At 37.4% G+C, this 16,112-nt stretch overlaps 1 protein-coding gene across 6 annotated transcripts in view; it reads right to left on the bottom strand.

Moving 5' to 3' along the window:
* The window catches only part of CEPT1 (choline/ethanolamine phosphotransferase 1), a 46,298-nt gene that overhangs the window by 29,626 nt on the left and 560 nt on the right, over window positions 1–16,112 (bottom strand). The window contains exons 1-2 of one of the 6 annotated variants that reach the window (XM_017869642.1): window positions 16,026–16,105; window positions 8,015–8,427 (exon numbers count right to left, since the gene is read on the bottom strand). In XM_017869642.1, the coding sequence (XP_017725131.1) occupies window positions 8,015–8,353 (339 nt within the window). In that variant the 5' untranslated portion in view covers window positions 8,354–8,427; window positions 16,026–16,105. Of the gene's footprint in view, window positions 1–8,014; window positions 8,428–8,656; window positions 9,382–15,713; window positions 16,106–16,112 lie in introns of those variants that run through there. The other 5 variants (XM_017869641.1, XM_017869646.1, XM_017869644.1 and 2 more) reach the window with 5 other exon arrangements.

Genomic DNA, 16,112 nt, shown 5'->3' with positions numbered 1-16,112 from the left:
ATATTAAAATGTTTTCCAACAAAGAAAAACTCAGGACCAAATGCCTTTACTGCTGAATTCTACCAAACTTTTAAAGAACTACACCAATTCTTCTGAAACTATTCCAAAATATTGGAGAGAAAATTCTTCCTAATTCATTCTATGAAACCAGCATTACCCTGATATCAAAAGTAAACAAGGATGGAATAAAAGAAAAAAACTACAAGCCAGTATTACTGATAAACACAGATACAAAAATCCTCAAGAAACTACTAGCAAACCAAATCCAACGGCACATTAAAAAGATTATTCACCTTGATGAAGTGGGATTTAACTCAGGGATGTAAGGATGGTACAACATATGCAAATCAATAAATGTGACACATCACATCAACAGAACGAAGAACTCAATAGGCTCAGAAAAAGCATTTGATAAAACTCAACATCTCTTCAAGATAAAACATCACCACAAATTATGCATACAAGAAACATACCTCAACACAACAAGGACCATCTATGACATGCCAAAAGCTAACATCATACTGAATGGGGAAATGGTCAAAGCTTTTCCTCTAAGAACTAGAACCAGACAAGGATGCCCACTTTCCACAATCAACATAGTACTGGAAGTCCCAGCCACAGTAATTAAACAAGAGAAAGAAACAAAGGGCATTCACATTAGAAAACAGGAAGTCAAAACTGTCCCTCTTTGCAGATGACATGACCTTATATATGGGAAAACTTAAAGACTGCATCAAAAAACGCATAGAATTGTTAAATTCAGTAAATATGGAAGATACAACATCAACATACAAAAGCAGTAGCATTTCCATACACCAATAACAAACTAGCTGGAAAAAAATCAAGAAGGCAACTCCATTAACAACAGCTCAATACAATACAATACAATACAATACAATACAACACAACACAACACAATACTTGGGAATAAATTTAACCAAGGAGTTGAAAGATATCTACAATGAAAACTACTAAGCACTAATGAAAGAAACTGAAGAGGACACACACAAAATGAAAAGACATCCCATGTCCACGAATTAATATTGTCAAAATGGCCATACTACCCAAAGCAATCTATAGATTCAACGCTAATACCTATCAAAATACCAATGACATTCTTCACAGAAACAGAAAAAAAAATTATAAAATGTGTATGGAATCACAAAAACCCCAGAATAACCAAAACAATCTAGAGCAAAAAGAACAAAGCTGGAGGCATCACACTACTTGACTTCAAAATATAATAAAAAGCTATAGTAATCACAACAGCATGGTATTGGTATAAAAAGACATACAGACCCAGAGAAATGAGAACCCAGAAATAAATCTACGTATTTACAGCCAACTGATTTTTGACAAAGATGCCAGGAACACATAGTGGGGAAAGGATAAATAAATGGTGCTGGGAAAATTGAATATCCACATGCAGAAAAATGAAACTAGACTCCTATCTCTCACTATATTAAAAAATCAACTCAAATGGATTAAAGACATAAATGTAAGACCTAGTAGTATAAAACTACTAGAAAAAACACAGGGGAAATGCTTCAGTACATCGGTCTAGGCAAAGATTTTACGGCTAAGATCTCAAAAGCACAGGCAAGAAAAATTAAAGTAGACACAGCAGGGCGCAGTGGCTCACACCTGTAATTCTAGCACTCTGGGAAGCAGAGGCAGGTGGATCATCTGAGGTCAGGCATTCAAGACTAGCCTGACCAACCCCATCTCTATTAAAAATACAAAATTATCCAGGTGTGGCGGTGTATGCCTGTAATCCCAGCTACTTGGGAGGTTGAGGCAGGAGAACCACTTGAACCTGGCAGGCGGAGGTTGCAGTGAGCTGAGATCATTGCACTCCAGCCTGGGCAACAAGTGTGAAACTGTCTCAAAAACAAAACCAAAACCAAAACCTAAAGTAGACAAATGAGACCATAACAAACTAAAAAGCTTCTCCATATCAATCAATAGAGTGAAGAGTGAACCTGTGGAATGGGAGTACGTATGTGCAAATTATACATCTGGCAAGGGATATTATCTTGAATATACAGAGAACTCAACAGCAAAAAAGCTAATCATCCAATCAAAAAACGAGCAAATGATCTGAACAAATATTTCTCAAAAAAGACATAAAAATGCCAACAAATATATGAAAAAATGCTCAACATCATTAATAATCAGGGAAATCCAAATCAAATCTTCGATGAGGTATTATCTTACCTTAGTTACAAAGGTTATTATAAAAAAATAAAATTAACAGATGCTGGTGAGGATGCAGAGAAAAGGGAGCTCTTTCTTATACACTGATGGCAAGAATGTAAATTAATATAGCCACTATGGAAAATAGTATGGAGATTTCTCAAGAAACTAAGATTTACCATACGATCCAGCAATCCTACTACTGGATACTGATCCAAAGGAAGGGTAATCAGGATATCAAAGAGGTATCTGCACCCCCATGTTTATTACAGCACTATTTACAATAACCAAGATATAGAATCAACTTAAACATCTATTAACAAAGGAATGAATAAGGAATGTGGTAAATATACATAATGGAATACTATTCAGCCATAAAGAAAAATGAAATCCTGTTATTCCCAGCAACACAGATAAGCCTGGAAGACATCACATTAAGTGAAATAAATCAAGCACAGAAAGATAAATACTGCAAGTTCTTACACGCAGGAGCGAAAAAAAAAAAAAAAAAGCTCACAGAAGTACAGGGAAGAATTGTGGTTACAAGAGACTGGGACGGGTAAGGAGGAGGGGAGGAGAGGATAGGGACAGGTTGTTTAACAGATGCAAAGTTACAGCTATGTAGGAGGAATAAGTTCTAGTGCTCTACAGCAATATAGGCTGAATATAGCTAACAATAATGTACTGCATATTTTCAAAAAGCGAGAAGAGAGGATCTGGAATATTAACACAAATAAATAAATGTTTGAGGTGATAGATATAATTACCCTGATTTGATCATTATACACTGTATATGTGTTTTAAAATATAACACAGTATCTCATATATAATTATTATGTGTCAACTAAAAGGAAAAAAATACTCCTAAGATTTTGGCGGGCATATATATGGGCAGGTACAATATGAGTTTTATTACTATTTCAAACATACAAAAAGTTTTAAAAATATGATGAACACCCTTGAGAAACCTCTCAGCTTAAAAAGCATAATTGAAGCAGCATGAACAGCTCTCTCCAATCCATCATGCAATCTCCCCCTAAAAGTACCCACTAACCTGAATTTAGTCTTTATTATTCCCATGTTTGCCTTTAGACTTGATTACATATATATGCAATCCTAAACAATAAAGGCTTATGTTGCATATTTTAAACAATTTCTAAATGGTGTACTGTGTGTTCCGCATGTTGCTTTTTCTATTCAATAAAATTTAGGGTGTGATTTGTCACACAAAAACACTGTTAAACTTTATTACATTCGAGGAGAGGGCTTAGGGTGAGGCATAGGAAGGAAAGGCAGATAGGGAAGATTTTACTTTCTGTTTTATGCCACTCTTTGAATTTTTCTATGTAATTATTTTCCCCTTCACTTTTCAATGTCAACATAAGTTAACTGGACAGTGAAATTATAGGCAATGTGCCATTTTAATTTTTTTCTCACTTTTCTATGCCAAAAAAAAATCTAACAAGTTATTTTTTAGTGAGGTGAATCAAAAGCATTAAAACTAGCAATATAAAACAAAACAAATGAGCATTTAAACAACTCACGATATTTCAAAAGTTATATTGAAACTTGACAGAACTCTTTTTGGTAATGGCATTTCTGGTTTTTAAGGGTATAATACAGGTTAACACCAACTTCCTTTATCTGTCTTTTGTGATGAGGACTAAACCGTTGATTTTTTACCTTGCCCAAATTTGTATCTAAGGGGTCTGGGGAGTCATGCCCTACAAATCATATATTCTCATCAGATGGGTTTTATTTAACCCTATATATCTTGATTTACTTTCCAACCTGACTCTGGAATAACATTACAAGACAAGGAAGAAAATCAAAATATTTTACCCCAAAACATGTTTCTTGGTCATATTTTGATATGGCCCTGCAAAGCTGTTCTTTATAGGGGGAAATTTGCATCTGTAAAGAACCTCTATTAAAAAAGCTATATCTTTTTCTTCCAGACCGTCCCAATCCTAAAGAGATTAATTAAGATCTGAAAGGGAAACGTTTGTCATCTATTGTCTCTAAGGACAGTCACTATAAGACTTCAAAAGAACTTTGGTCTCCACAATCTTTATCTTAACCTGAATATTCCCTTTCTATCAATCCCAGATCTTNCCCTGCAAAGCTGTTCTTTATAGGGGAAATTTGCATCTGTAAAGAACCTCTATTAAAAAAGCTATATCTTTTCTTCCAGACCGTCCCAATCCTAAAGAGATTAATTAAGATCTGAAAGGGAAACGTTTGTCATCTATTGTCTCTAAGGACAGTCACTATAAGACTTCAAAAGAACTTTGGTCTCCACAATCTTTATCTTAACCTGAATATTCCCTTTCTATCAATCCCAGATCTTCAGACAAACTCAGCCAGAAAATGTTTAAATTCAACTACAGCCTGAAAGCCCTTCCACTCTGAGTTGTCCCGCCTTTCTGGACCAAACCAATGTATTTCTTAAATGTATTTGATTGATGTCTCACACCTCTCTAAAATGTATAATACCAAGCTGGCCGGGTGCGGTGGCACACACCTGTAATCCCAGCATTCGGGGAGGCCAAGGCGGGTGGATTACAAGAACAAAAGATTGAGATCATTCTGGCCAACATGGTGAAAACCTACCTCTGCTAAAAATACAAAAATTAGCTGGGTGTGGCAGCACACGCCTGTAGTCCTGTATTCGGGAGGCTGAGGCAGGAGAATCGCTTGAACCAGAGAGAGAGGTGGAGGTTGCAGCGAACTGAGATTGAGCCACTGCACTCCAGCCTGGCGACAGAGCGAGACTCCGTCTCAAAAAAAAAAACCAAAAAAAAAAAAAAACCCAAGCTGTGCTCCAACTACCTTGGGCACGTTCTCAGGACCTCCTGAGGGCTGTGTCACAGGCCAGGGTCACTCATATTTCAGAATAAATCTCTACAAATATTTTACAGAGTCCGACTCTTTTTGTGGATGGTGGCAAGGTGAACACAAGTATATATGTACCAAGTTACAAGAGAAATTCCAAATTAACTTACGACACTAAAACTAAAGCTACTAGCTAATGAAGTTTAAATACTGAGTAATGAACAGATCAAGGGGAAATTTTGGCTCTCCATACAAAAAGAGAGAAGTCTGTATTTCTACCTTAAGAATGTGAAAAGTAAAGACTAACTTATTTTCTTATCTACTAGGAAGATTGCTTTTTCTAAGAAAAGAAACAAACTGAGCTTAAACTATTATAATAATGACCTTCCTTTCTACCAGAAAGGTTGGTGTCTGAAACTCTAATACATTAAAAAAAATTAGTTACATAAAAAATAAATGGAAGTTCGTAATACTATACAAGTAGACATGAAACTTAATGATCATCCACTGGCATAAGGCCCAAAAGAATCAGAGATACAACGAAAGAGAATTTCCCTGGGTGATAAAATTTATGAAATTCTCTGACTCCAACATGATGATTAAGAAAAATATAAAAGAAATAAGGACTTAGATGAATTTGTGACTGGACATATTATGTATTATTAGAGGAAATCACGAATGGGAAGGTGACTGTGGAAGAACAGATTATATACCTAATCTTTCTGATCAATGAAACAACAACCATCTACTATTTTGAACATTATATGTTAGTTACTCTGAATGTATGATCGTCATACCACAAAATAAGATTTAAAGAAGGTGACTTAGAGAATTTACATATCTTACTGAAGATCACAGAGATAATAACAGCTTGTCACAGAAAACAACCAAGACCTATTTCAATGCATTCTGCTTTGAGCCTAATAAGGATAGCTACCTTGTAGCTGAAGATGCATCCAGGTATCTCCACTGTAGGACATTACCTTCCTTTGCAGAGAAACAAACAGCAGCTCAGTTATACCCCACCTTGATTCCTCCTAGCAGCAACTGTGAACCATTACAACTAGTGAAAAGAATAGCTTCCATTCTGGAAGTCTCCCTAAAGATTTAACTAATTCCTGGGTTAGTCATATATTCCAAATCACTTAAGAACAGAGGCCAAGAAAAAGTATTATAGGGGAACACATTACCTGATATACTCTGGGGTGTTCAATAAATGACTATCAGTGGCTGAACTATCCTTGAACCTGCTCTCACTCCGTGATCCCCATCCTAGAACTAGTTTAGTACTGGAGGTCTTCCATTGGAATCAACCCACCTCCCTGTTGTTCTACTGTATCTCTAATGATTTGTGTGATTTGGACCAAACTCTTCTGGCAGTGGCAGTCAAATTCTCAGAAAAGCCTCAAGTGAAACAATTTAAAGGATATGTGATAAAGAATCCAAGGACACATTTAAATAATGCACTGGTTTTGTATTGGTTGCTCACTGTAATCCCAGCACTTTGGGAGGCCAAGGTTGGTGGATCACCTGAAGTCAGGAGTTCCAGACCAGCCTGACCAGCAAGGTGAAACCCTGTCTCTACTACAAATTAAAAAATTAGCTAGGCGTGGTGGTGTGGGCCTGTGATCCCAGTTACTTGGGAGGCTGAGGCGGGAGAATTGCTTAAACCCCCGAGGAGGAAATTGCAGTGAGCCAACACAGCGCCACTGCACTCCAGCCTGGGTGACAGACGGAGACCCTGTCTCAAAAAAAAAAAAAAAAAAGATGAGAAAGATGAGGAGAAACCAGATTTTACATCTATAAAATCTGTACGGACTGTATTTGTAAAAGAGGAACTAAGGGTGATGGGAAACGAAAACCTGGAAAATGACAGAAATCACATGTTCTGTGGGTAACTGTGACCCTCAATAGCCATTCACTTTAATGACTTAATTTAACCTATGGCAACAGACAAATTGATGAAAACAGAAAAGAATAGAGGGTTGAATGGTGGTAATTTTATCTCAAAGGACAAATAATCTAGAAGATTACTTAAAAAAATTACTTCAAGCTTAAAACAAGGTAAGGAACGTTGTGGCCATTATCGTCTCATTTAGCTCAGTCACTCTGACATGTTTAGTTAGAATTACCTTCTATTGTCTTGAATTACCAGAAACTGATCAGTCTACCTAATACAGGCAGAACAAATGCTTATAATTCTCTCATCTACCTAACTAGCTTAGTTCATGTTTTGGTAAGGACATTTTAAAACCAAAGAAATAAATATCAATTATCTATTCTGAGAAAGAGTTCTAGTTTTGGTTTCAAGTAATGAGTACAGAGGGTAATAGAGGGTAACAGTAGAAGAGAGGCTTGGATCTGAGAAGGCCTGTGTGAGTCTTTGTAAGCAATAGCATGCATCCTTTCTTAATGGTAGCCAGAGCAAGATATGGAATAGGAAATACATTATATTGACTTTTTCTTATACTTCCTTTGTCACAATTGTTAGAATAATAAGCCATATACCTGAAGTCCATCAGGCATACATGTTTAAAGGGGGAGAGAAAGGTAATTTAAAACTTCTCACGAGAATGGAAAAAAAACCTTTTGATAAGGCTAGTTTACAGTCATGCCATACTAAATACCAGAGACTTTTCTCAGTTTTTTTTTTTTTTGCTAAGACTTTATTCTACCATTTAAAAGAATGAAAAACTTTTTTGTAAAAAATTGAGATTTAGTGACTTTAAAGGGAACATTTTACATATTAATCCCTGCTAACATTAATTTAACTACTAGGATCACAGTCTACCCTTTGCTTCTGGTTTCTAATAAGCAAGTGTGTAGGTTGTACTTACAAGCTTTATCACAGTGTGTGTGATATTTTAAAACAATCAACAGATAGCTGTCAGATTACTTTATCTTTGGTTAAAATGACCCCAAGATCCCAATTACAATGTTTTTGGTATACAGCAAATATTGAGATCTGTTAAGAAACTCTTACCTGCTCTGTAGCTGTAGGGCAGTAGAAGACTAATAAAATAGTTGTACAGATGTTTATCGACAGTCCAATGATGGTGATGAGATTTGGGGCAATCCAGGAGGGAACTCTTCTAACGAGCCATTCCCAATACCCTTGCATTAAGGGCTCAAGCAGGGACCGTCCAGCACTTTGATATCTGTGTTCTTCTAGCCGCTTTAGTTGGTGCCTTGACAATGGTGGTGTTGGTAAATGAAACAATTTACTTAATACACATCCTGTAGTACTCATATGCCCGAAGCCCACTGGGGACTCTGGGTGAGAATCTCCACATCTTTTCCTTGTTGATCGATGCCCACTCATGGATCTTGTTTTTTTTTTTAGTATTTAAAGACAGTAATTTACTTCTTTTGTAGGATTTTGTGGCTGGTGCTTACCTAAAAAAAATAAAAATAAAAATAAAAAATACACTTGTCAGCCACTATTTACATCTTATGCCAATATTAACAAATAAGGAAACAAAAAAATCAAATTGTCAATAAAGTAGTAAGTATCAAACAGGACCAGAAAAGTAGGGACCTGATTTTGGTTCTAGTTCTTATTGAAAGTGTATAACCTCAACTTTAAGCAAAAAACAGTAAGAGCCTTTAATAGTAGTACACTTACTATTATCCGATAGCTTGTCTGACTTTGAAGCTCATATTCTTTTTCGATCTCACACAGTTTTCAGTTGTATAATGCAACAAATGTTAGAAATCATCTCATCATTACACATATATGGAAACTGAGGTCTCAAGGCTAGCAAATCAGTATTAGTATCAGAGGAATGACTTGAATGAGTCTTAAACTAGATTTTTATTTAATGGTAATAACTAACATTTGTCGGGCATGCCCTTCATATTACAAAACTTAAGCACTTTTCATATACTAACTCCTTTAATCCTCATAACCACCCTAGAAGGCAAGGACTATTAATTATCCCCATTTTTACAGAAAAATAAACTAAGGCTCAGTGAGGCTAATTAACTTGTCCAAATCACACAGCTGGTAAGTAGTAGTCAAACAAACACAGGGTTTCTGTTTAAACTAAACCAAATAAGTATTCAAACAAACATAGGGTTTCTGTTTAAACTAAACCAAAACATAAAACTTCTTATCAGTAAAAACGAATATAGATGGTATTCTCGGTGGAGATAAACAATCAAAAAAATTAACTTTAAGACAGTATATATGTATTAGCAGAGTGTCCTGATGAACTGAGGAAGTACAAGGAAAAAAAGTAAAAGTGGGTCAAGTGATGACTGCTGATAAAGGACCTTGAGTTTAATCCCTGAAGTATTTGTATTTCATTTAGAAAAGATTAGAGGTAACAATTATAAGTAATCAAGTAGCATGAGGAAATACAAGAGTATTTTCAAGATGAATCAGAATGGAGAAAATAGTGAGAACAATTAAAAATTAGTAACTACAGTGATCTCAATGGTTTGAAGTGGTGAGGGCCTATATAGGATGGTAAAAATGAAAATATAAAAGACAGTCAAATCTGTAAGTAATTTCTATTTAGATGGAAGATTCAGCAGAAAGTACTTAAGAATTAGATATGAGAGGTGAGGAAACAAGAAAAAAAGAGTCAACTGCTAGAGATTACTGGTACTGTTGTCAAAAGGGCAAGCTGGAAAAGAAAATCAGTTTGTTATTTTTTGACTTCTAGGGTGCAGGGGGTGAAAGGGAACTAGGGACGAGGGTAGGAAGGGAATATATATATATACTTTTAAGTAGAGATGTTTTAGACAAAATCGAAAAACTGGAGTTTTGGTAAGAGTGAAAAGTTCAGGTACTCAACTTAAAAGCTAGTCTGGTTAAAAACTAGGAAGTAGAAAAGTTCTCAAAAGGATTAAGCATGGAAAGAAAAAAATGAATAAAGAACCTTGTGAGAAACTTACCATAGTTAGGAGAAGGAGGAACAGAGACCATAAGATTATTTAAAAAGAAAGAAAGAAAGAAAGAAAGAAAGAAAGAAAGAAAGAAAGAAAGAAAGAAAGAAAGAAAGAAAGAAAGAAAAGAAAGAAAAGAAAGAAAAGAAAGAAAAGAAAGAAAAGAAAGAAAAGAAAGAAAAGAAAGAAAAGAAAAAAGAAAGAAAAGAAAGAAAAGAAAGAAAAGAAAGAAAAGAAAGAAAGAAAGAAAGAAAGAAGCTTAATAGAACAAAAAGATTAGTGGCATAGGTATACTTTGATCTTCTGGTTGGAAACTATCCATAAAGCAAGATCAAAGTCCCAGAAATGGTATGGGTTTAGGACATCTCAACAATGGATCTACTATCAAAACATGCTCAGTTGTCCCTTTTAACTATTTTTGCTGGTTTATTCTGCCTTTGCAGGGTGGTCCTGAGAGCGGCAGGTTCCCCCGTCTGGGGTGGAGGGGAGGCAGCACATAGTCCCTGGAATGCAGTGAAGCCAGGCCAAGGCCCAGAGGCAGCTGTGGTAGACTGGAGCATGGTGCTCCTGCTGCCCAGGATGGAAGGCACTGAACTGAGACCGGGCCATGGCTAGAGGACTATGAACCCAGGCCACATGTGCATTCTGAGAAGTGGGCCACAGGGTCACATGCCACAAAACATGTAATGTAGGCACTCAGCTCATGAGTAACCACATGGACAAGTAGGTACTGGCCAGGGGGACACTCACCCCATAGCCTAGTATGGACATGTGAACACAATATTGGTGTCACATACAGACCAGAACTTTTTTCCTATATCCCCATAAATATCAAATTCCAAAATTTCAATGTTACTAATGACCTAAGGTGAATGACCTCTGTCAATCACGTATCTCAATATTTGGTTTAGAAAATAGTCATTATAGTCAAGTTAATGCCCTTAAATAAATTTTCAAAAATCTCAAGAGACTCATCAGTGTCACAATTTAACCAACTGAGGTGCCCTGAAATAAAAATATTTAATATTTCACCGGGCAGGGTGGCTCACGTCTGTAATCCCAGCACTTTGGGAGGCTGAGGCAGGCGGATCACCTGAGGTCAGGAGTTCAAGACCAGCCTGGCCAACATGGTGAAACCCCGTCTCTACTAAAATACAAAATTAGCCGGGTGTGGTGGCAGGCACCTGTAATCCCAGCTACTCAGAAGGCTGAGGCAGGAGAATTGCTTGACCCCGGGAGGTGGAGGTTGCAGTGAGCCGAGATCGCACTACTGCATTCCAGCCTGAGCGACAAAGTGAGACTTGTCTTAAAACAAACAAACAAACAAAAAAACCCAAAAAATTAATATTTCAAATCAAGGAGAAAAATCAAAGCTAATTCCTTACATTTTGAGGAATTCTTTCACACAAGTGTATCACAAAGTTACTGATTAAAACTGTTTTAAAGTAATGTTTATATAATATTAAATAACTGGTGACAAGATTACTTTAGATCAAATGAAAGATCAATAACCACCAATACACTTAGCTTCATAGTAGCCAAATTTTCTATAGTCAAGCAATGATATATTTTCATATTTGGTAAACGATAGCTCTTATGGAATTCCACTTGAAATGGGAATTAAACATTTAGTTAATTCCATTTGTATTTTACTGTTGCAGTATTCTATTCTCTTACTGTAAAAAAGAAAAAGAAAAAAAAAAGATGAGTGCTAGCCTGCTTTTGGCATTGAATAGCTATAAGCAACTGATCCTAATGGTTTTAAGTTTGAGCATTTGGCAGGACTAGTTGATAAACGGATACTTCCCCTCTCAGTTGTTCCCCTCTGCGACCTAGATGGTTTTTTAACCTTCTATTTCTCTTTTACAAAAATCTACATTTTGACAAACCTTTCCAGATCTAGCCACTGTATAAATTTATACATGAAAAGAGGCAATGAGGTTTTGAAGGTTTTCTTTGCCAACATTGCAGCAACAATGTCTCTGTGAAGCTATTAACAATAACACTGCAAATATAAATTCAGATACATGTAGTCTCTGACCTACAGATGGCTACTTTACTTTCAACACATACATACAGATACAGAGTTTGCAGTCACTACCACAGGTTCATCTCCACTCTTCCTTCTGTCATATCTGAGATCCAGGGTCTTTTACCATGAAAACCATTACAGAAAAAAACAGGAACTTCTGAATTTTAGCAAATTAAAAGCAAGCATATCTCAATGGAGCTGCATAGGGTAGGTAGGTGGCTACAATAGGAAGATCAGGACAATGTGGCGAGAAAGGAAAAACGGATGTGGGATGGGAATACACGAACGAATGAGAATATTAAAAAATTATTCTATGTTGGGAACAGTGGCTCATTGCCTGTAATCCCAGCACTCCGGAAGGTTGAGGCAGGTGGATCACCTGAGCTCAGGAGTTTAAGACCAGCCTGGGAAACATGGCAAAACCACATCTATACAAAAAAATTAGCTTGGCATGCTGGCCTGTACCTGCAGTCCCAGCTACTTGGGAGGCTGAGTTGGAAGGATTGCTTGACCCCTGGGGGTTGAGGCTACAGTGAGCCATGATCATGCCACTGTACTGCAGCCTGGGCAACAGAGCAAAATCATGTCTCAAAACAAACAAAAGACCCAAAAGTTTTCTAGCCAGCTGTAATTTTTATATGGAGTCAGGCCTATGACCAAAAGGATGAGCAGAAAATGTCCTTTTCTTACCACAGTATAAGTAACAAAAAGAAAAAAAAAAGTAAGAAATTAAAATTATTGCTGGCTAGCTCAGAAACCTAGCCACCAGTCGTATTAGTTTTTATAAGAAAATAGATTACAAGTTTCCAATGCACTCAGCCAACATATAAATGCAGTGAATGAGGCTGACATGATCCCATCTCCTATGTCCAGTGGGAAAATAAATAAAAACTAGTAAACAAGCAAATAAAAAAATTACACACTGTGATAGGCACTATGAGGAAAACAAAGTGCCAAGCTAGAAAATAGCTGGGGGTACACATTTTAAATAGGGTGAAGTCTTCAAGTAGCTTTTATACCAAGCTCAGAGGAAAACAAGGAGCCAAACATTTTAGGAGAGCAGGAGGAAGAATAATCCAAGAAAATGGAATACACCCTGAGACAGTAAAGAGTTTGTCTGGCTCAGGTACAAGAGAGATCACCACGGATGGACAGGAGTAAACCAGATGGAAGAATGGGATAAAATGAAGTTTGGAGAATTAATGCAGAGTTGTGATTTTTACTTGGATGTAATGGAAAGCAACTGACGTGCTTATAAAGAAAACTGTAACTTTAGAATACAGCCAAAATTATTTGTTCACTGAGGGTATGTTTTCATATATCATAAGAGCAAAAGTGAATATTTTAAACTGTATAAAATTCCCATCAGCTGTAATGCTGTAAGTCAGTTCATAATAATACTGTCACAGTCCTATAGCTATTGCAGCCTTTGCACTTGTAATCAGTAACTCCCCTCCTCTGTTAAAATCTGGCTCCAGTGCTCTGCTCCCTTTAAAGCACTCATCACACTTTGAACTATTTTTGTTTGATTTTTTTTTTTTTTTTTGGTCTTTCTCCCACACTGTTTTGTATACTCCACAAGTGCATGGGCCAAAGCCTGTCTTGTTAACATTCTTTTCCCACAAGCTCATACCATACTTAGCACTAAGTAGATAATCAATACTTATTTTAATCTAATTTAATTTAATTTTTTTGAGACAGGATCTCGCTCTGTAGCACAGGCTGGAGGCAGTACCGCGATCTTGGCTTACTGCAACCTCCTCTTCCTGGGTTCAAGCAATTCTTGTGTTTCAGCCACAGAGTAGCTAGGATTACGGGCGTGTGCCACCACACCCTACTAGTAGGTAACCAGTACTTACTGAACAATTAACAAATATTACTTGTCTAGTATTTAATAAACACTTAGTTGTTCCAGACTCTGAGGAAACAAAAAGACTGAAATATACCATTCCATACATTTAAGAAGCTCAAAAGGGGGAGGGTGGGGTTTCATAAACGGCTAAGTTATGAATGCTATCAACAAACTGTTTTGTAAGTCCAGAGGAGAACTAGGAAAACACATACGGTCTGACAAAGAATTTTCTTTGTGCAAGCTAAATATTTATGCGGAAAATCCAAAAAAGGTAGAAAAGTATAATCAGAGATATTTAATTAATACCTTTACTAAAAAAGTATATCATGCACAATGGCTGCATTTATATCAGCTGAGGATAATGGTATACTGGATACATTATTCCTGTGTGGACTTTAGCATGGGGAACGGCTGACAAGTACCACATTGAAAAAAAAAAACAAAAAACAAAACTCTAACTTCTGAGCAGTGCATAAGGTAAGCTTACACAATATACAACCTGTTGTGTGAAATTCCAGAATGTCCATCCCTGCCATGTCTAAGGGTGCCAAGTTTTGATCTGTACTGATTCAGCAGTATGTTTACAGTCTTTTCACAGGTAATTGGCTACCTAAAGAAAAATACTCATGGCAACACTAGCAGAAAGGAAGGGCAAATTATAAAGAACAAGGAAAGAAAGGAGGGGAAAAAAAGGAAAAGAAAACTAATAGGATCACAGGATTAAGTTCAGCATTATTTAACAAGTGATACATAGAGCAAGTTTACAAAAACAAAAGCCTTTTCAGCAGACTCGGAAGCAAAAACAGGGCTGTGTAACATAATTTAGATCTAGCGTTTTGCTGAAGTGAAATCTTGCACTCCTTAAAAGAGGAAATAGCTTTCTTCCCCCTTAAAAAACACACACACACAACACAAAAATCAGCAAAAGCTTGGCATTTTATAGGTTATTTTTCTAGTCTCTTAAAAAAATAACACAGCATGACCCTCAAAAAGAACATCACCTTTAGCCAGCTTAAAAAACAAATCTGCAGCCTAGAAAACAAAGAAATTGTGCAATAAAATGTAATTGGTGTTAATACAAGGTAGATTTACCTAATTTATTTCTTAGAAGTGTTGGAAAGACAAGTTGTGCAGGGGGCTTTAACTAGTTTTTCTCAGCATAAAACGAACAGGCAAATAAATACTTTCAGAACTTCAATCTTGAATTTTATGTGAATGGCAATGGCTCTAAATTAGTAATGCTCTAAATGCCCTTACCAAAGTCTAACTTGTGTTATAAATCGTTCAACTCAACATCTACGGACTGGACATATTCCTAATAGTTCGAGTAGGAAATACATCTTTATTCTTTGTCCACATACAATACAAGGCACTAACATTTGTTGAAAGACAACTATGAATTTGCCTACTATTATACTACGGATTTACTGATTAACTAAAAGACTTCCAAGCAAAATTATATATTCAATACTAATGATGCAAAATGGCAAAAATGACACCAAAATGCCAAGCACTGAACTGGAGAAAACAAGTTAAACACGGCTAAATGTAAAGATGCCATTCATGCAGTGTTTCTGGGAATACTGGCAAACACCAGCAACTCTTCTGGTTATTTCTCCTTGCAAGACTACTGCTGAAATAAACGCCGGCTAGCAGTCTCACAGCTTATCAATATAGGCTGAAATTTCTAAAAAAGTTGCTGACCAGAATCGAGTCCCAGCCAAACATCAGCACCGCATTCCTAAGGGGAGGCAAACCCGGCAGAGGATGCCACACGGTGTGTGGACTTGCCAGCATTCGGGCAGGAGGGTGTGGACCTGATAGGCAAGGTCCGTTCCGCATGGGTAGCGCTCCCAGCCCTCGGCCCGCTCAGCGCTGGCCCTCCATGGTTCTTCCCACCCCTACCTTCGGCTCCCATACAACAGCTCCCCCGGCTCCCGCGCCGGCGCTCCGCCACCCCAATGTCTCCACAGAGGAGCAAGGGGGCAGTCGACCCTCGCCTCCCCACAACCCCGCGCGCGAGGCCACCCTGCGCCAGGAAGAAGGACGGCGTTCGCCTCGCGCGAGTCCATACACAGCTATATCCTAATGACCCGCCCCAGAGCATCCAGTCCTTTCTCCACCGGCCCCTACAACGCCCTTCAAATCCTTCACGCCGGGTGACCGCGTCCCGCAGCCTTACCCTGACCCCAACAAGCACACCCCTAGAGATACCACCTCCGACTCCAGCCGACTGGATGACTGATCGGCGGCAGCACGTTCACGACACTTTCGCGATTGCCGTAAAGGGAAACAAGGTTTGAA

This window comes from Rhinopithecus bieti, unplaced genomic scaffold, assembly GCF_001698545.2.
Source record: "Rhinopithecus bieti isolate Rb0 unplaced genomic scaffold, ASM169854v2 scaffold_3040, whole genome shotgun sequence".
NCBI classification, from domain to species: domain Eukaryota; kingdom Metazoa; phylum Chordata; class Mammalia; order Primates; family Cercopithecidae; genus Rhinopithecus; species Rhinopithecus bieti.
Note: the sequence above shows the minus strand (reverse complement) of the source record. Positions and strands in the feature narration are given on the sequence as shown.